At 42.3% G+C, this 19,846-nt stretch overlaps 2 protein-coding genes and 1 long non-coding RNA gene across 3 annotated transcripts in view; 1 reads left to right on the forward strand and 2 right to left on the reverse strand.

Annotated features, from left to right (window-relative positions):
• The window catches only part of LOC309696071, an 81,175-nt gene extending 80,938 nt beyond the window's left edge, over positions 1-237 (forward strand). The window contains exon 5 of the long non-coding RNA XR_014273315.1: positions 79-237. This is a non-coding gene — a long non-coding RNA (uncharacterized lncRNA). The remainder of the gene's footprint in view (positions 1-78) is intronic.
• Positions 238-8,655: 8,418 nt separating this feature from the next.
• Positions 8,656-19,811, reverse strand: LOC309696260 (uncharacterized protein; the record flags this gene model as incomplete). Its single annotated transcript, XM_082517407.1, has 2 exons — positions 19,703-19,811; positions 8,656-9,324 (listed from the first exon to the last, which is right to left on the reverse strand). Exons 1-2 carry the CDS (start codon positions 19,781-19,783, stop codon positions 8,656-8,658), a joined length of 750 nt encoding a protein of 249 aa, XP_082373533.1. The 5' UTR covers positions 19,784-19,811.
• On the reverse strand, positions 11,143-14,226 carry LOC309696209 (uncharacterized protein; the record flags this gene model as incomplete). The annotated part of the gene is made up of 4 exons (XM_082517368.1): positions 12,615-14,226; positions 11,809-12,158; positions 11,308-11,434; positions 11,143-11,201 (listed from the first exon to the last, which is right to left on the reverse strand). Exons 1-4 carry the CDS (start codon positions 14,131-14,133, stop codon positions 11,143-11,145), a joined length of 2,055 nt encoding a protein of 684 aa, XP_082373494.1. The 5' UTR covers positions 14,134-14,226.
• Positions 19,812-19,846: the final 35 nt, after the last annotated feature.

A 19,846-nucleotide genomic window follows, 5' to 3' on the forward strand; every position in this document is an offset into this window, starting at 1 on the left:
AGTCGCTCAGTAGTTTGAGAATCAGAATCTGTGAGTTCTTTCCGTCTGTTCGCCTCTAACTAAAGTTTCTGTGTACAGATCTTTCCCGGACCTTTCCCTGCCTGCCTGTCATCCCGTGGATGAGTGAGTGGATTTCTGTTTCCCCAGTGTGGTGAGTGAAGAGAGAGAGCCTTTGGAAGGCGTTTGATTCGCGTCTTTCCCCTCACATACCCCGGAACCCTGGACCCCCCTCCCCTCCCTCCAGCACGTTGTAAATAGCATCACCTGGTGTCGTTGTGTAAATAAACTGATTGTTAACTCTGTAAAGATTCCCGGTCTGCGCCTGAGTCCGTTAACTAAAACGTGACATTAACTAGCTGGTCATTTACTTTTTCACACAGTGCCTGGTAGGTTTGGACAGCCTTTTTTCTCCCCATCAGTGAAGTCATCATTTAAATCATTTTGTATTTACTCGCATTAGCATTGTCTGATATAAAAATTTATTTGATGATCTGAAACATTTAAATGCGACATATACAAAAGAAAACTAATAAATGAGAAACAGGAAAAGTACTTTTATTTAGTGTTAGGAGAGAAACTGTACGCTTAAAACATAGTCTTGTAAAAATTAGCAGATAGCAACTGGTTAACTTAACACAAGTACAGGGTTCACAGTGTGAAATTGAAACAGCCAATCTATTAATGATTGACACAGCCATTGGGATGTTCTCCATTACTTTGTGGAGTCCTGTTTTAAAGGTTCAAGTTTAGCACTAAGTCATTATAGCCACCAATTTAGTTTGGTTTTGTTTGTAATCTGAAGTCACCTTATTTGAATTAGAGAACCGAAATGTAGCCCAACATATTGTGAAAAACGTTGTTGGGCTACATTAATGAGCTGCTGACCTCGGATTCACTAAATATAAAAATGAGAAGTATAAGTTTAAATCACAAAAACCCTGTTTGCGTTTTGGGTTCTGTCACTTATCCTACAGTTTTCCTTTAACTCAGATTTTCCTAATCAGTCTGACTTTATGTAAATGAGAATGTTTTATGCTGTTTACATGCATAATAATAAGTATGTATATTTTTAATGGTCTATATTGATATACTTATAAGGGATCAGGCAAAATTCTACTATTATACATCTGTTCACAGGTTGGTTTTATTTGAAAGAGTCATTGGAGCCAAGTTTATTTGATATCAGCTGTTGCCAACTTAAGAGGAAACCAACCTGAAACCATTCATCATTTTTTATGTCTATAATAACAGCTTAATAAGAATGAGCTAAGCGAGAACAACCTGAATGTTTAAGATTGCTGACATAACAGTGAGAGACCCACCTACATTTTGACACTGACAATCTATCAGTGTAAACCTCCAATCAAATTAATCCTTTTGATCATTAAGGTTTAATGTTGACGGAGTTCTCGTAATGGTATCTTATTGCGTATTTTATAGTAAGAACATCTTCTGAGAAACACAAACATTTTCCCAGCATTAAACGAATGTGTTCATAGAAAAAACATACAAATATTTTAATTGTCTTCCTAGAATTACGAACTGCACAGACAAGATTTCAGAACAGAAAAATGCTTTAGTGAGTGCAACGTGATTGCCAAGTTTTGATTAGTGGTGAGTATTCCCACAAATACCTGAAAACATGAAGGCGTGTAAGACTGCAACTCTGCTTCCTAGTCCCAACTCTGGATAGTCATATTTTGGGGGGTTTAATAAATTTGTCCATATTTCTAGAAATGAGAGCTGCTCCATCCAAAGTCAATCAAAACGCACACACCCCTGCTAGCATAACTTTAAGACAGACAAGTGTTGTTTTACTGTGCACACCCAACTTACCAGAGTAAACTGAAACTCTTGACAGTTATGAAAAATGTGACAGGCAATATTTCTTTCAGTAGATCGACAGACTCTCAAGTACCGACAAACACAATATGAAATTTTGTCCAGGAACTTGTGCATTAAGACGCTCACTATTACTGCTTTGGAGAAGTTCTGTACTTTATTATTTTGCATCTTGTGTTTTAAATCTCGTCATGTTAATCAATTTAATCATATCAAATCAAATTCACATTGCCTTGATTAGAGTAAAGCTAGCTTAAGATTAAATTGAGATGATGTTTATTGTACTTGACCTAAGCCCACCCGTAACCACTTTAGTTAAAGCATTTGTTTAACATGAAAGGCAATACAGCGCAGTGACAAAGTATCCTTCTGTACTGATTTCTTACTTTATATTTGTTTGGAAGTTTTTAATATTAGATAAAAGTAACTCAAATAAAAATAAAATGCAGCTTTTAAATGAAGATGTAATTTATTAAGTGAAAAATGTTTCCAAATGTACCTGGTCATATGTGAAAAAGTAATTGCCCCCTAAACTTATTACCTGGTTCTGCTCATGGATGCCATTTTTGACAAGTCTCTTTTTTATTTTGTTGTATCAGGAACACTGAAATTAACTAAGATAAGTGAGCCTGCAGTTCTTTAGATGTTTTTCTGGGTTCTTTTGGGACCTTATGGATAAGTTATCAATGCACTCTTGGAGTAATAAGTCTTGTAACTTAAATACACATGTCTGAAGTCATAGTTAATGATTCTTGATCATGTGAAGGATAAACTAAAGCTAAATTCTTAAATTCTTAAATGTTTATCAATCTCCCCTCAGCAGGCTTTTTGATACATAAAAAAAAAAAATATATATATATATATATATATATATATATATATATATATATATATATATATATATAGTAAATGTGTATATATATATAGTAAATGTGTATATATATATAGTAAATGTATATAGAGTCGTACGTAGTAAGGAGGTAAAATTATTAACAAAATAATCGACCTCTGTTGGAGTAGCGTTCAGATAGCTGCTCTGCTCTATGTTGGTACAGGGCATTGAAGATGATAACAGTGGGTGGATTATATTCTTAAACTTAGTTACAGCACTTTCAGAAAGACATCTACTGTGATAAAGTCTGCTCTCCACTGCTGTGTAATCAATTATTGTAAATGTAAATGTTATCAGGAAATGATCAGACAGGAGAGGGTTTTCAGGAAACACTGTTAAATGTTCAGTTTCTATGCCATATGTTAAAACAAGATCTAGAGTGTGATTAAAGTGGTGGGTGGGTTCTTTTACATTTTGAGAGAAGCCAATTGAGTCTAATAACAGATTAAATGCCATGTTGAGGCTGTCATTTTTAGCATCTACATGGATGTTAAAATCACCCACAATAATTATTTTATCTGAGCTCAGAACTAAATTAGATATAAAGTCTGAGAAATCAGACAGAAACTCTGTGTAAGGCCCAGGTGGACGATAGATGATAACAAGCAAGACTGGTTTCTGAGTTTGAAAGCTGAGGTGAACAAGGCTAAGCATCAGGCTTTCAAATGAATTAAAAGTCTGTCTTGGTCTTTCATTAATTAATAGGCTGGTGTGAAAAATTGCTGCCACACCGCCCCCTCGGCCTGTGCTTCAAGATTTCTGGTAGTTAGAATGACTCGGAGGTGTTGATTCATTTAAACTAACATAATCATCCTGCTGCAACCAGGTTTCTGTAAGGCAGAGTAAATCAATTTGTTGATCAATTATTAAGTCATGTACTAACAGAGACTTGGAGGAGAGAGACCTAATATTTAATAATCCACATTTCACTGTTTTACTCTTTGGTTCAGATGTGGATACTGTATTGTTCTTTCTTTGTAATTGGTTATGTTTAAGTTGTTTGTTGCTGGTTTTTAGTTTGTTCTTTGTCTTTTTGGGAGCTGACACAGTCTCTATGGAGATGGTTTTTTTGGGGGGGGGGGGGTAGCAGGAGGAGAGAAGCTGCAGAGAGGCATGTAAGACTGCAACTTTGCTTCCTAGTCCCAACTCTGGATAGTCATATTTTGGGGGGTTTAATAAATTTGTCCATATTTCTAGAAATGAGAGCTGCTCCATCCAAAGTCAATCAAAACGCACACACCCCTGCTAGCATAACTTTAAGACAGACAAGTGTTGTTTTACTGTGCACACCCAACTTACCAGAGTAAACTGAAACTCTTGACAGTTATGAAAAATGTGACAGGCAATCTTTCTTTCAGTAGATCGACAGACTCTCAAGTACCGACAAACACAATATGAAATTTTGTCCAGGAACTTGTGCATTAAGACGCTCACTATTACTGCTTTGGAGAAGTTCTGTACTTTATTATTTTGCATCTTGTGTTTTAAATCTCGTCATGTTAATCAATTTAATCATATCAAATCAAATTCACATTGCCTTGATTAGAGTAAAGCTAGCTTAAGATTAAATTGAGATGATGTTTATTGTACTTGACCTAAGCCCACCCGTAACCACTTTAGTTAAAGCATTTGTTTAACATGAAAGGCAATACAGCGCAGTGACAAAGTATCCTTCTGTACTGATTTCTTACTTTATATTTGTTTGGAAGTTTTTAATATTAGATAAAAGTAACTCAAATAAAAATAAAATGCAGCTTTTAAATGAAGATGTAATTTATTAAGTGAAAAATGTTTCCAAATGTACCTGGTCATATGTGAAAAAGTAATTGCCCCCTAAACTTATTACCTGGTTCTGCTCATGGATGCCATTTTTGACAAGTCTCTTTTTTATTTTGTTGTATCAGGAACACTGAAATTAACTAAGATAAGTGAGCCTGCAGTTCTTTAGATGTTTTTCTGGGTTCTTTTGGGACCTTATGGATAAGTTATCAATGCACTCTTGGAGTAATAAGTCTTGTAACACCCAGGGGGCGATCGTGGCTCAAGAGTTGGGAGTTCGCCTTGTAATCGGAAGGTTGCCGGTTCGAGCCCCGGCTCGGACAGTCTCGGTCGTTGTGTCCTTGGGCAAGACACTTCACCCGTTGCCTACTGGTGGTGGTCAGAGGGCCCGGTGGCGCCAGTGTCCAGCAGCCTCGCCTCTGTCAGTGCGCCCCAGGGCGGCTGTGGCTACAATGTAGCTTGCCATCACCAGTGTGTGAATGTGTGTGTGAATGGGTGGATGACTGGATATGTAAAGCGCTTTGGGGTCCTTAGGGACTAGTAAAGCGCTATATAAATACAGGCCATTTACCATTTACCATTCCAGACTGATAGATGTCAGTGGTTTTATTTCTCACCTGTTTTTAAGTTTCTTCAAATCATGGAATGATGTATTGCATTTTGTTCTATTTAAAAGATTTCTTGGTTTACCAGGTCTGGCAGTTGTCAGGTGTAGGTGTGGCAAGTGAAACTTAATGCAGCTTTATAAAAAAACATTGTTAATCACAGTTGATTCGTGATTTAACTGTCATGGTCCCTGTGCCTCACCAGCTGATCCTGTATTAGGCAACATGTTTTTTCTCTCTCTCTCTCTCACCTGCCGGGGCGGTGCTCATTATGGGCTCCCGCCCCTGGCCCACGCACCTGCTGCCTATCGGGATGATCACTAGGCCGATTTAAGACAGCAGCACTGTGTCACTCGTCGCTGGATCGTTGAGCTATCAGCGTCAGTCGCTCAGTAGTTTGAGAATCAGAATCTGTGAGTTCTTTCCGTCTGTTCGCCTCTAACTAAAGTTTCTGTGTACAGATCTTTCCCGGACCTTTCCCTGCCTGCCTGTCATCCCGTGGATGAGTGAGTGGATTTCTGTTTCCCCAGTGTGGGGAGTGAAGAGAGAGAGCCTTTGGAAGGCGTCTGATTCGCGTCTTTCCCCTCACATACCCCGGAACCCTGGACCCCCCTCCCCTCCCTCCAGCACGTTGTAAATAGCATCACCTGGTGTCGTTGTGTAAATAAACTGATTGTTAACTCTGTAAAGATTCCCGGTCTGCGCCTGAGTCCGTTAACTAAAACATGACATTAACTAGCTGGTCATTTACTTTTTCACACAGTGCCTGGTAGGTTTGGACAGCCTTTTTTCTCCCCATCAGTGAAGTCAACATTTAAATCATTTTGTATTTACTCGCATTAGCATTGTCTGATATAAAAATTTATTTGATGATCTGAAACATTTAAATGCGACATATACAAAAGAAAATGAGAAACAGGAAAAGTACTTTTATTTAGTGTTAGGAGAGAAACTGTACGCTTAAAACATAGTCTTGTAAAAATTAGCAGATAGCAACTGGTTAACTTAACACAAGTACAGGGTTCACAGTGTGAAATTGAAACAGCCAATCTATTAATGATTGACACAGCCATTGGGATGTTCTCCATTACTTTGTGGAGTCCTGTTTTAAAGGTTCAAGTTTAGCACTAAGTCATTATAGCCACCAATTTAGTTTGGTTTTGTTTGTAATCTGAAGTCACCTTATTTGAATTAGAGAACCGAAATGTAGCCCAACATATTGTGAAAAACGTTGTTGGGCTACATTAATGAGCTGCTGACCTCGGATTCACTAAATATAAAAATGAGAAGTATAAGTTTAAATCACAAAAACCCTGTTTGCGTTTTGGGTTCTGTCACTTAACCTACAGTTTTCCTTTAACTCAGATTTTCCTAATCAGTCTGACTTTATGTAAATGAGAATGTTTTATGCTGTTTACATGCATAATAATAAGTATGTATATTTTTAATGGTCTATATTGATATACTTATAAGGGATCAGGCAAAATTCTACTATTATACATCTGTTCACAGGTTGGTTTTATTTGAAAGAGTCATTGGAGCCAAGTTTATTTGATATCAGCTGTTGCCAACTTAAGAGGAAACCAACCTGAAACCATTCATCATTTTTTATGTCTATAATGACAGCTTAATAAGAATGAGCTAAGCGAGAACAACCTGAATGTTTAAGATTGCTGACATAACAGTGAGAGACCCACCTACATTTTGACACTGACAATCTATCAGTGTAAACCTCCAATCAAATTAATCCTTTTGATCATTAAGGTTTAATGTTGACGGAGTTCTCGTAATGGTATCTTATTGCGTATTTTATAGTAAGAACATCTTCTGAGAAACACAAACATTTTCCCAGCATTAAACGAATGTGTTCATAGAAAAAACATACAAATATTTTAATTGTCTTCCTAGAATTACGAACTGCACAGACAAGATTTCAGAACAGAAAAATGCTTTAGTGAGTGCAACGTGATTGCCAAGTTTTGATTAGTGGTGAGGAATTCTCTTATAGCCAAATCACACTATTAAAACATGCTTCCTGCATGGTTTTATTTGGGTAGCATGTTCAGATGGCCAAATCACACTATTAAAACATGCTTCCTGCATAGTTTTATTTAGGTAGCATGTTCAGATGGCCAAATCACACTATTAAAACATGCTTCCTGCATAGTTTTATTTGTGTAGCATGTTCAGATGGCCAAATCACACTATTAAAACATGCTTCCTGCATAGTTTTATTTGGGTAGCATGTTCAGATGGCCAAATCACACTATTAAAACATGCTTCCTGCATGGTTTTATTTGGGTAGCATGTTCAGATGGCCAAATCACACTATCAAAACGTGCTTCCTGCATAGTTTTATTTAGGTAGCATGTTCAGATGGCCAAATCACACTATTAAAACATGCTTCCTGCATGGTTTTATTTGGGTAGCATGTTCAGATGGCCAAATCACACTATTAAAACATGCTTCCTGCATAGTTTTATTTGGGTAGCATGTTCAGATGGCCAAATCACACTATTAAAACATGCTTCCTGCATGGTTTTATTTGGGTAGCATGTTCAGATGGCCAAATCACACTATCAAAACATGCTTCCTGCATGGTTTTATTTGGGTAGCATGTTCAGATGGCCAAATCACACTATCAAAACATGCTTCCTGCATAGTTTTATTTGGGTAGCATGTTCAGATGGCCAAATCACACTATCAAAACATGCTTCCTGCATAGTTTTATTTGGGTAGCATGTTCAGATGGCCAAATCACACTATCAAAACATGCTTCCTGCATAGTTTTATTTAGGTAGCATGTTCAGATGGCCAAATCACACTATCAAAACATGCTTCCTGCATAGTTTTATTTGGGTAGCATGTTCAGATGGCCAAATCACACTATCAAAACATGCTTCCTGCATAGTTTTATTTAGGTAGCATGTTCAGATGGCCAAATCACACTATCAAAACATGCTTCCTGCACACAATCATCTAATGTTGACAAAGAATGCAAAGAGACATGGAGGGGGAAAGACAGCTGTTTTTACAGTTTTACTCAAATGCTAAAACACATGTCACAAACGTTACCACCAGGTCCCCCAATGTCCAAACACAACACCCTTCTCTAAAGCTACATAAACACAACCACACCTTCCCACTGCAAAACTCAAACTCCCACACCAAGAGAGCAGCTCGAAGCTGTCAAAACTGTAAACACTATACACAGCATTACACACTACAGCAAAACAATTGAAAACACAATGCTCAATTTGTGAGAAGGTTCTTTGGTTCATAACTGCCAATGCATATTTTCATAAACTGTACAGTAACGGATCGTCATAGAACCCTGCAGAGGATTAGGCATTTAGATTTGTGAGTTTCACATGAAGACTATAAATCTATAAAAACACCCTGCATGTACGTACACTACTGTAACACAACTCAATGCAAAAACAGAATCTATCGCACACAACAGTACTCTCGGAAACATGATCAGGGTGTGAAGTCTTTTTTACTGTCTACACGGTCATTTGACAGTATTACACACAGTCACTGTGCGGCATCATGTCGCCGAGCTGCATTGGGCCACATTACCTCATCCACATCACAGGCTATATTGTCCCTTGCTAGGCACCGCGGGAAAAACGCCCTGGAATGGCGAATCCATCCCTGGAAGGCCTCCACTGGGATGTCAGCACAGGCCAGCTCCATTGCCCGTACGAGGTTCTCTCTTGTGTATGGCTGTCTGTCATACACCTTCCATCTCCATGATGAGAAGAACTCCTCTATAGGGTTCAGGAAAGGGGAGTAGGGTGGCAGACAGACGTTTAAAAAGTGGTCACTGTTGGTGGTGAACCACTCTCTGATTTGGTGTGTCTTGTGGAAGCGGACGTTGTCCCAAATGATCACATACATGTGATGTGCTAGCCTAGGATGGTGTTGTTGACGGTCCAGGAGGATGTCTTTTAGCTCCTCTAGGAAGGTGAGGAGACGTTGGGTGTTGTAAGACCCAAGGACAGCATGCCAGTGGACAAGCCCCTCCGTACCCATAGCTGCACAAAGAGTAATATTACCCCCCCGTTGGCCAGGAACCTCAGTGATGGCTCTCTGGCCAATGATGTTACGGCCCCTTCGCCTTCGTTTCTGGAGGTTGAAGCCAGCCTCATCCAGGAAGAGGTACTCATGGGGTCTGGCCATCGCGTCCAACTGCATTATCCTCTGTGAACATGGAAAAGCGTACAGGTGTTCAGAACGGTCAATCAGGTAGCACAGTATTGTCCAGAAGTAATTGTTATGGTTCAAAAATATTGGAGATGGACACCAGAGGAAAAACCCACAATAACAACACTGGTCCGGTCGGGTTGAGTCAAACGATGATTTAATGATCACACACGTGGGAGATGGACACTGTATGCAGACAGTCTCAGATCTCATCTCAAAAAACACCTTTCCATAGTTTTATGAAATCAGGGTATTAGAACGCCCCCTCATACGTAGTGACAGGTGTAATACAATCAATGTTGACAATTTTATTTAACACAAAGAATAACATTGTCTCCTTCCCGAGGGCAGACGCTAACTGCCCCCCTTCTCCTGGAACCGTCTGTACCCTGCTGAGACACAACATGGCAACTACAAGGACTCTTTCATTTATTAAGACCATCAGTGTGTATTGCTCTAAATCAAGTATATAATATTAAATGAATATTGCTGGATCAGCTACTTCTACTTAAAACATATTAAAACATGACTAAGCACAAAATCACCAAGAATGACATCTTATAAGTGCTGTGTAAGCGCGTGCGGCCTTCCAAGCTCAAAGCCTTTGCCCTCCATAGATCAGCCAGACTCACGCTGGCTGTAGCTTTTAACCTTTAATTACCTTGAGCACAACTCTAAAATGAGCAACAAACTGCAATGTGTATGGAATGATCATGGTTACATCTGCAATGGAAAATCATGTTATTATTCTGGTACCTGTAAGAAAGATCAAATTAAAGTTATCACCATCACTGTAATGCAAAGAATAATATAAGATCAAAAACTTCAATTTATGCTTAATGCAAAGCTGGTTATATACTTCTAAGGAACTAATAATGACATATCAAAATATTAAATGATAATGAGAAAAACATCCCCTCCTTATTCTACAATTCCCTCTGTTGACCTCTGGAGAATCCAGAGGTCACAAACAGTTGTGTCCCTCCTCGGCCTACACATTCAGCTCCACATGCATCATTGGCATCATGGACATTGGAGTAATGACTCCAGGGTCCACTGCCCTCACAGACATACTTTTGAACATTCGTCTGGCACAAGGGATGAGACAACAACAAATAACCATAATACCCACCACAATAGACAAAGAAAACATGACCGAAGCGATGACCCCCTTCCACCGTCCGAACACTGAGGTCAGCCAGCCTTCTAACGGATTACCAACACCGGAGTGATCATGCATAGTTTCAGAAAGGCTCTTTAGGCCCTCCAGAGCCTTGGTTACCGACCCATCTGGAGCAGTATTGTTTGGAATAAAGGTGCAACACTGGTCAGCAAACATAGCACACACGCCCCCCTTTTCCGCTAACAACATATCAAGGGCCATTCTATTCTGCACTCCCATTAACGAGGTCGGACCCACCTGCTCCGCTAGCCCCTCCAATCCGTCTCTGGTCAGGTTAGAGAGCCTCAGTACATTGTAATGAACATAATTAATCCTATCTACATTCTTGTTTGGAGTCACTGGAAAGAAAGCAGAACGATTAGTTTTTTCTAGGAAATTAACTTTAATTAACCCTTTTGGATCAACCCCCGCTATTTCCACCCCCAAAATTAAATACATAGATTGTTTGCGATGCCAATTCCCCAATGATAAAGTTAACGCGTTTCCAGAGGGGCTAAAATCCCTCTGTAGTTTAAGCCCGTTTTCTAATCCTGATTCTAACGGTTCCCAATTTTGCCCAGTGTAACCCCTTACCTGGTCCCAATTACGGCACCAGCTGTCATAAGGACGATTTCCCCTCTCACAGTGCGTACTCACTGAATAATCCCAACAGACCCACACATTGTATCCCCTCCAAGCACTGCCGACGTCCCTGCAATTAACAACATCACACAGATCAAACGTAAAGGAAGTTGTGGAGCCAATCACATAATCTAATTCTAAACCACCATATGTGCTGAGACACTCATCCTTTTTACCAGAGACCTCGCGCTTCACTCTTGCCCGCAACCTTAAATCACTATGGACCACGTGTGATGTACTTGGTGTATCAAACAACGCCGGACTGGCATGGCCTCCGTGCTCAGACTGGTTTCCAGGGTCGGTCTGCAACAAACAAATCAAAAAACAAATAGCCATGATTAGCAACATAGTTAACATCAAACTCATAATAATTTTGAACATTGTGATGGCTTTTGAGACTCTTCTTTCATCACCAGTGTCTAGTTGTTGTGATGGCATGGTGGTATGTGAATGTTATGGTGTAGTAAAAAGTTCAAAGCCCTTTATCAGAGCCTCTCTCTTGTTTTAGGTGTTCAGTGTGGTACCGCTCCTTTTCGTTGGCGCGGCGATCTCCTCCTTGGCTGCTCTCCTTTCTTTGACCTTCCGGGTAGACTACCGGTCGGTCCGTTGCCCAGGTGTGAGGGATTATTGTGCCGCTCAATTTCACCTGCGTCGAGTTGAGATTGATCCTTCCTCACCAAGCCCTCGTGCGCAGCTGCGCACTGCGTCCAGTGATACCAGGTGTCGCCTTTCCCCTTCAGTTGGACCGCTGTCGCCGTCCGAGCCGATACCTCATATGGACCAGTCCAGCGGGGCTCCTTCCACTTTCGTTTGATGACTCTCAGCCACACTGTTTTCGCGTCCGGGACCTCTCCTTCTCCTGTGGGCCCCTTACAAGCCGCCTGTTTCGTGAAACTGGACACTAGCGCCTTTAGCTCGTTCCAGTAGTCTGCGTGGGACCGGTTCCCCTTTTTGTCCCGTTCACCCAAGCCCACCGTCCAAGGTGCCGGAAACTGTCTCCCGGTTTGCAGCTCGTATGGTGTAAAACCTGTGGATTGATTAACAGAACATCTTATGGTCATCAACGCAACCGGCAGGGCTGCGACCCAATTTAGCCCTGTTTGCGCGCAGATTTTTGCCAATTTGTTTTTCAAATTTAGATTCATTCTTTCTACTTTCCCCTGAGACTGAGGATGATAGACCGTTCCAAATTTATGCTGGACGCCCAACATTTTTTCTACTTTTTCCAAATCTTGATTTTTAAAATGGGTTCCATTATCTGATCTAATTCTTTTCGGGAACCCATGACGGGGAATATAATGATTGATTAAACACTTAATGACAGTCTTAGCATCCTCCTTTTTTGTAGCCCAGGCCTCTGGCCAGCCGGTCAAAGCGTCAACACACACTAACAAATATCTTACACCGCCCGGCCCGGAATCAATCATATCAGTGAAATCAATAACAATCTCCTCTCCCGGCCTCTCAGGGGGCCGAAACTTACCCACTTCCGGTTTTACTGCTGGCTTAGGATTGTGTGCCCCACAGATTAAGCACATCCTGGCCTTCTCCCTTATCATTCCTCGCAGCTCAGGATGCCACCAATGACACAAATTTCTTTCCATCTGGGCTCTCCCCACGTGGGCAAGTCCGTGGGCTTCATCCACCTTCTGTTCTGCCATTTTGGCTGTCAGCACGGGGCGCCCGTCTGGCCCCCTCCACAAATGTCCATCCTGCCAGGCTCCTTTGTTTTTCCACACCCCCTTTTCCTCTGGGGATGCCTCCTCCTGGGCCCGTTTAACTTCCTCAATCAGGTCAACAGGTATCTCTTCTTCTGATGTTACCTGTATCATTTGTCTCTGTCCTTTGTAGCCTGCGGCCTCCTTTGCGGCTTCGTCTGCTCTCTGGTTTCCTTTTTCCACCATACTGGTTCCTTGGGAGTGAGCTTTGCATTTTATAATGCTCACCTCCTCTGGGTCAGCCAAGGCCTTTTCCAGTTCCTCCATTTCATGTTTGTGGGAGATAGGTGCATTGGTTGCTGTTCTGAATCCTGCTCTTTTCCACTGAGGCAGCTCCACATGCGCTGCTCCAAACGCATATGCCGAATCGGTGTAGATGTTCACTCTCCTGTTCTTGGCTAGTCTCAAAGCTCGAGCTAAGGCTATCACTTCAGCTCTCTGGGCCGACTGCTTTCCCTCAATCCTTCCTGACTCTCTGACCTGATAATCTCCTTCTACTCTGCAGACCACCGCATACCCTGCTTTCAGTCCTCCTTCGTCTCGGTGGCAACATCCATCGGTGAACCAGTCCTCAGCTCCCGGTATGGGTTCGGCCTTCAGGTCCTCTCTAATCTTTTCCTCGATCTGTGCTCTTTTGGCGCAGTCATGTGGTTCCCCTACACCCATTAAATCTGCCATGTTAATTCCTTCATGTGTGAATGTCAAATTTGGGGCCTCTAAGACTTTGCTCAGTCTCTGTTGTGCCCGTGGTGACATACAAAATGCTTGTGAATTTACGTATGCCACTATGCTATGTGTAGTGAGTATTTTTAGTGGGTGTTCTCTCACTACATGTGCTGTTTTTTGGATAATTCTAGCGACCCCTGCTGCATGTTGTGTGCATGTAGGATGCTTTGCTTCTGTTGGATGTAGTTTTACACTAACATACATGAGCACTTCTCTACCCCCCCCTTTTTTCTGAAACAACACTCCATTTATAATTGAGTTTGTCTCAGAAACATCTAAATAGAATGGCTCATCATAATTGGGTGTGGCTAAATCTGAGGCCCTTGACAAATCCTGTTTTACCCTAATAAATGCGGCTTCAGCTTCAGGCGTCCAAGGCAACTCAGCCTTAAAGTTTCGAACACCAACTTGCTTCATTAGGCCCCTTAAAGGGGCAGTTTTGCCTGCATAATCCGGAATGAACTGCCTGCTGTAACCTGTTAAACCAAGAAAAGAAAGCATTTCTCTCACAGTTCGCGGTTTTGGGTGTGTCAAAATTTGGTCTCTGTGTGTGTTCATCAAACCCACTGATTTGTGTGCGATTACCCGGCCCAAAAAGGTCACTTCAGGGCGAACTAACTGCAGCTTGTCTTTACTTACTTTAAAGCCACATTCCGCCAACCTATTTAACACAACGAACGATGCCGCTGAACAATCCGCTGCTGACGGGGCTGCAATGAGAAGATCATCAACATATTGTATTAATGTACAATCATTAGGCAAATTACATGACGACAGGGCTTCTTTAAGCACCTGATTGAAAATGCCTGGAGAAAGTGCAAAGCCTTGTGGCAAACGTGTGTATCTGAGTTGTTGGCCTCTGTATGTGAATGAAAAAATGTCTCTGAGTGACTCATGCAGAGGAAGACAAAAGAATGCATTTGCCAGGTCAATGCACGTGAACCACTTTTGGTCACATGTGATAGCTGATAAAGCTGTGTACGGATTTGGTACCGGTGCAGTAGTAGAGAGCAATACTTCATTAATGGCTCTCAAATCATGTGCCATACGGTATTTTCCTGTTCCATGTTTCTCCACTGGTAGAATTGGTGTGTTCCACAGTGAGTGAGAGGGCTCTAACACCCCGGCCCTTAGCAGGCCTTCTATTGTTTCTGTAATTCCTGCCTCTGCTTCAGGTTTGTGTTTATACTGTGGTCTATTGATTGGTGTGTGTGACTTGAGCTGGAACAAGACAGGAGGACACTTAGCTAGGCCAACATCCGTGGGCCCTTTTGACCATAGACTGTCAGGCAGATTCGACAGTCCAGCAACTGCGTGAGGATGATCTACACACTCCTCACCATGTGTTTTTGAAATTTCTTTATGTTCCAAGATCACTGTATCCTCACAGGCACAAGTTATGCGATAGATTTTACAATTTGGAGCATAAGATAAGTTAGGAATTTGGGTTCTTTGCCACCCTGTGTCGTCCAGTGCTCGCCTGACCATTGGACCTAGATCACCTGCACCATGACCTTGGTGGACCGCCAATGTAATGTGAGGGGTTGAATTTTCTTCCACATTGTACCAAGGCCGTTGTTCATCAGTTAATTTCACAGCCGCGGCTACACCTTCTGGTCCGATGTAGATGTCATGTGTTTGCACATTCCACGTCTGACCTTCAAGATCAGATTGAAATAATTCACGATAGGTGTCGTCATTCTCTTTATCATAAAACAGGGTAACGTGGTAAGGGTCGCGCGGAGGGGAGTAAACTGCCAAGCTCATTATCCAGGGTCTCCACAGCTGAAATTGCCTCAGAACATCCTCTTTCACTAATCTCCCCCAGTAGATGTTGACTTTTGTTCTTTCACAGTCTTGGAGCAGATATTGAGTCTTTGAACTTGTTCCCAGGCACGGAAAATGCTGGCCCCCTGGCAGAGTCACAGATAATCCATCTGCTGAACATGTGATTGTGGTGCCCAACTTCACGAGCAGGTCCCTGCCCATAAGATTTACTGGCGCTTGCGATGACACCACATAGTTGTGTTTCAAAGTCTGCTTGCCCAGCTTTGTCAAAGCTGGGTCAGTCACTGGCAGAGTTGTCGGGATCCCGGAAAAACCCACCACGTTCACTGTGTGGCAGGACAACGTTGCACTGTCTGGTGCTGCTCTCAAGGTTGAATATGTTGCTCCAGTGTCTACTAAGAAGGGCAATTCTGTCCCTTCTATAGTCATTAACAGCATGGGATCTGCCATCCCCATACTGTTTGGTCCCTCCGGGTCCCTTCAGTACTGGTCCTCCCTCCAGTCAGCCACTGGATACTGCGCGGCTGGTGCTGCACTCGGGTTTGGGGCCTGATATGCTCCCCTAGAGCCACCTCTTGCTCTCGGAGCTCCACGTGCCTGGGATTGGTAGCCTCTTCTTTGATTGTTCTGACGACGTTCTGGGCAATCTCTGCTCCAATGACCCTCTGCTCCACACCTCCAACAGACATTCCAAGGCACACTGCTGAGATTCCCCGTGTCACGAGCTCTTTGTACTCCCCCCGCTGAGCCACCACGCCCTCTGTACGATCCACCGGTTCCCCAATTCCCTGTGGGTTGGTTCTGCCTTGGTGCATTGGCGGGCCATCCGTCATTAGTGCAGGGACCCGGGCCACTATCTGGCCATTCAGGCCCAGGACCAGGCTGGGTCGCAACTATCATAATTTTTTCTGTTTTTTCTTTTTCCTCTTTTTTCTTTTCGCTGGCTTTGTTTCTGGCCTCCACCAACTGTAGTTTGAGTAGAGACGCTTGTGCCTCCTCCAACTCTTTTTTCTGCTTGTTCGCCCTGTCCTGCTCCAGCTGCAAACGATGTGAGACGTGTCTTTCCCACTGCACCGAATCTGCTACGGCAAAATCTGGGTTTTTCTGTAGATCTTCTGTGACCTGGTTTGGCAGCCCTGCCAGCACCGCTGAGCGAAACCATGCCCGATGTTCACCTTCTCTACCCGGATGGGTACCTGTTTCTAACAACCACTGATCTCTGGCTTTTTCTAAAAACTCTCTAGGTGTGTTTTGGGGGTCCCAAATTATTTTAGGTATGGCTCCTGTATTAGGGGTTGGGTACTTTTCACGGACTGCGTCAGACAAAGCACATTGCACTTCATGGTAAGGCAAATCATTTGCATGGCGAGTTGTGCGAGCTATAGCCTCTACATCTGCTAGCCCACCACCGAGCATACACCGCGCAGAAATGGCGCGAAAATCGCCAATCGCAAGCTCCTCTCCTTCTGTTAGTCTGCCTAATTCACGCAACCACCTTGCTCCTCCCCCAGTTATTGGTGGAAGCTGTTTAACCAATGCCTCCAAATCTCTTACTTTGTATGCGCGGTACACTGGTTCATTTTTTGCACCAGCCACTAAAGGCAAATTATAATGAGTACCCGCAGCTTTTTCTACTTTGGTCGCAGTTTTACACTGTCCCAATTTTCCCTTGCCTTTTGAACTCTTAAAAATAGGCCTTCTCTGTCCCTGCTCTTTTTTCTCCTGTCTTGACCTAAGATTCCTGGCTATACTTGGCTCTGACGCGACTCCTCCTCTGTCGTTATCTTCATCATCTTCTTCCTCCTCTGTGGTAGATGAATCTTTGTCGCTCTCCTCTTCTGCCATGCTTTTGGTCATTTTGTCCTTTACGATCTTCAGTGTATTTAATACTTCCAATAGCCCTTGCGGGGCTTCAAGCATTCGTCCGAATACTTCTCCTGCCCATGTGTCTGACTTGGCTATTGCTTTGGAGTGTTTTGACCTGGTTTGGGCCTGCTCTTCTCTTGCTGGTGTTGGCAGTCCGATGAAAGCCGGTTGTGCCATCCTTTCCACCGGTGAAATCATTTCCTCGTTTGTTGGGGTCCAATCCGCTTCTCCAGTCTGGTCTGGCAGGCTTTCTCTTGATGCTTCGGCTTTTGGCCTGTCTCCTCCTTCATGTGAACAAGAAGGCAAAGGCAAGCCTTCCTCTGCGGCTGATGTTATCACTTTCCCTTCCCCATTCAGGGACTGACATTTAACTGTCATAGGCCCTTCATTATGAAACACCCGTGGTGCTCTGGTGTATTCAACATCAGCTACTCCTCCCACAACCACTGCCGTCTGTCCATCAGGGCCTTGAACTTGTCCTCCTCTGAGGGTCATTACAGGCATGACATATTGTCGTCCTACGGCATTAGATGTTAACGTGGCCCAAGGAAGAATCTCTGCTGTGTGATACTTGTTAGCATCTCCTGGTTTTGGAATCCAGTTCTTCAATTGTAGAATAAGGAGGGGATGTTTTTCTCATTATCATTTAATATTTTGATATGTCATTATTAGTTCCTTAGAAGTATATAACCAGCTTTGCATTAAGCATAAATTGAAGTTTTTGATCTTATATTATTCTTTGCATTACAGTGATGGTGATAACTTTAATTTGATCTTTCTTACAGGTACCAGAATAATAACATGATTTTCCATTGCAGATGTAACCATGATCATTCCATACACATTGCAGTTTGTTGCTCATTTTAGAGTTGTGCTCAAGGTAATTAAAGGTTAAAAGCTACAGCCAGCGTGAGTCTGGCTGATCTATGGAGGGCAAAGGCTTTGAGCTTGGAAGGCCGCACGCGCTTACACAGCACTTATAAGATGTCATTCTTGGTGATTTTGTGCTTAGTCATGTTTTAATATGTTTTAAGTAGAAGTAGCTGATCCAGCAATATTCATTTAATATTATATACTTGATTTAGAGCAATACACACTGATGGTCTTAATAAATGAAAGAGTCCTTGTAGTTGCCATGTTGTGTCTCAGCAGGGTACAGACGGTTCCAGGAGAAGGGGGGCAGTTAGCGTCTGCCCTCGGGAAGGAGACAATGTTATTCTTTGTGTTAAATAAAATTGTCAACATTGATTGTATTACACCTGTCACTACGTATGAGGGGGCGTTCTAATACCCTGATTTCATAAAACTATGGAAAGGTGTTTTTTGAGATGAGATCTGAGACTGTCTGCATACAGTGTCCATCTCCCACGTGTGTGATCATTAAATCATCGTTTGACTCAACCCGACCGGACCAGTGTTGTTATTGTGGGTTTTTCCTCTGGTGTCCATCTCCAATATTTTTGAACCATAACATTTTGGGGGCTCGTCCTGTGGTATTGGGGTGCGAGAGGTCCCGGGTTCAAATCCCGGACGAGCCCCCAAAATGTTATGGTTCAAAAATATTGGAGATGGACACCAGAGGAAAAACCCACAATAACAACACTGGTCCGGTCGGGTTGAGTCAAACGATGATTTAATGATCACACACGTGGGAGATGGACACTGTATGCAGACAGTCTCAGATCTCATCTCAAAAAACACCTTTCCATAGTTTTATGAAATCAGGGTATTAGAACGCCCCCTCATACGTAGTGACAGGTGTAATACAATCAATGTTGACAATTTTATTTAACACAAAGAATAACATTGTCTCCTTCCCGAGGGCAGACGCTAACTGCCCCCCTTCTCCTGGAACCGTCTGTACCCTGCTGAGACACAACATGGCAACTACAAGGACTCTTTCATTTATTAAGACCATCAGTGTGTATTGCTCTAAATCAAGTATATAATATTAAATGAATATTGCTGGATCAGCTACTTCTACTTAAAACATATTAAAACATGACTAAGCACAAAATCACCAAGAATGACATCTTATAAGTGCTGTGTAAGCGCGTGCGGCCTTCCAAGCTCAAAGCCTTTGCCCTCCATAGATCAGCCAGACTCACGCTGGCTGTAGCTTTTAACCTTTAATTACCTTGAGCACAACTCTAAAATGAGCAACAAACTGCAATGTGTATGGAATGATCATGGTTACATCTGCAATGGAAAATCATGTTATTATTCTGGTACCTGTAAGAAAGATCAAATTAAAGTTATCACCATCACTGTAATGCAAAGAATAATATAAGATCAAAAACTTCAATTTATGCTTAATGCAAAGCTGGTTATATACTTCTAAGGAACTAATAATGACATATCAAAATATTAAATGATAATGAGAAAAACATCCCCTCCTTATTCTACATAATGTAGGCCACTAAGCAACACAGTATGTCCACTAACTGTACTGTGGACATGGATGTATACGTACTTGCACATACTCGTAACGTTGTCCTATGTGTCGCGCAGAGTTGCGCTCAAAGGGAACCCTGTAGACCTGTTTCATCCTCATCTGTTGGCGCCGGAGAACTCAGTCTATTGTGGACACGTATCAATGTTCTCAAAGTTTACATTA

This window comes from Aulonocara stuartgranti (genome assembly GCF_965226115.1).
Source record: "Aulonocara stuartgranti genome assembly, chromosome: 19".
Taxonomy (NCBI): Eukaryota; Metazoa; Chordata; class Actinopteri; order Cichliformes; family Cichlidae; genus Aulonocara; species Aulonocara stuartgranti.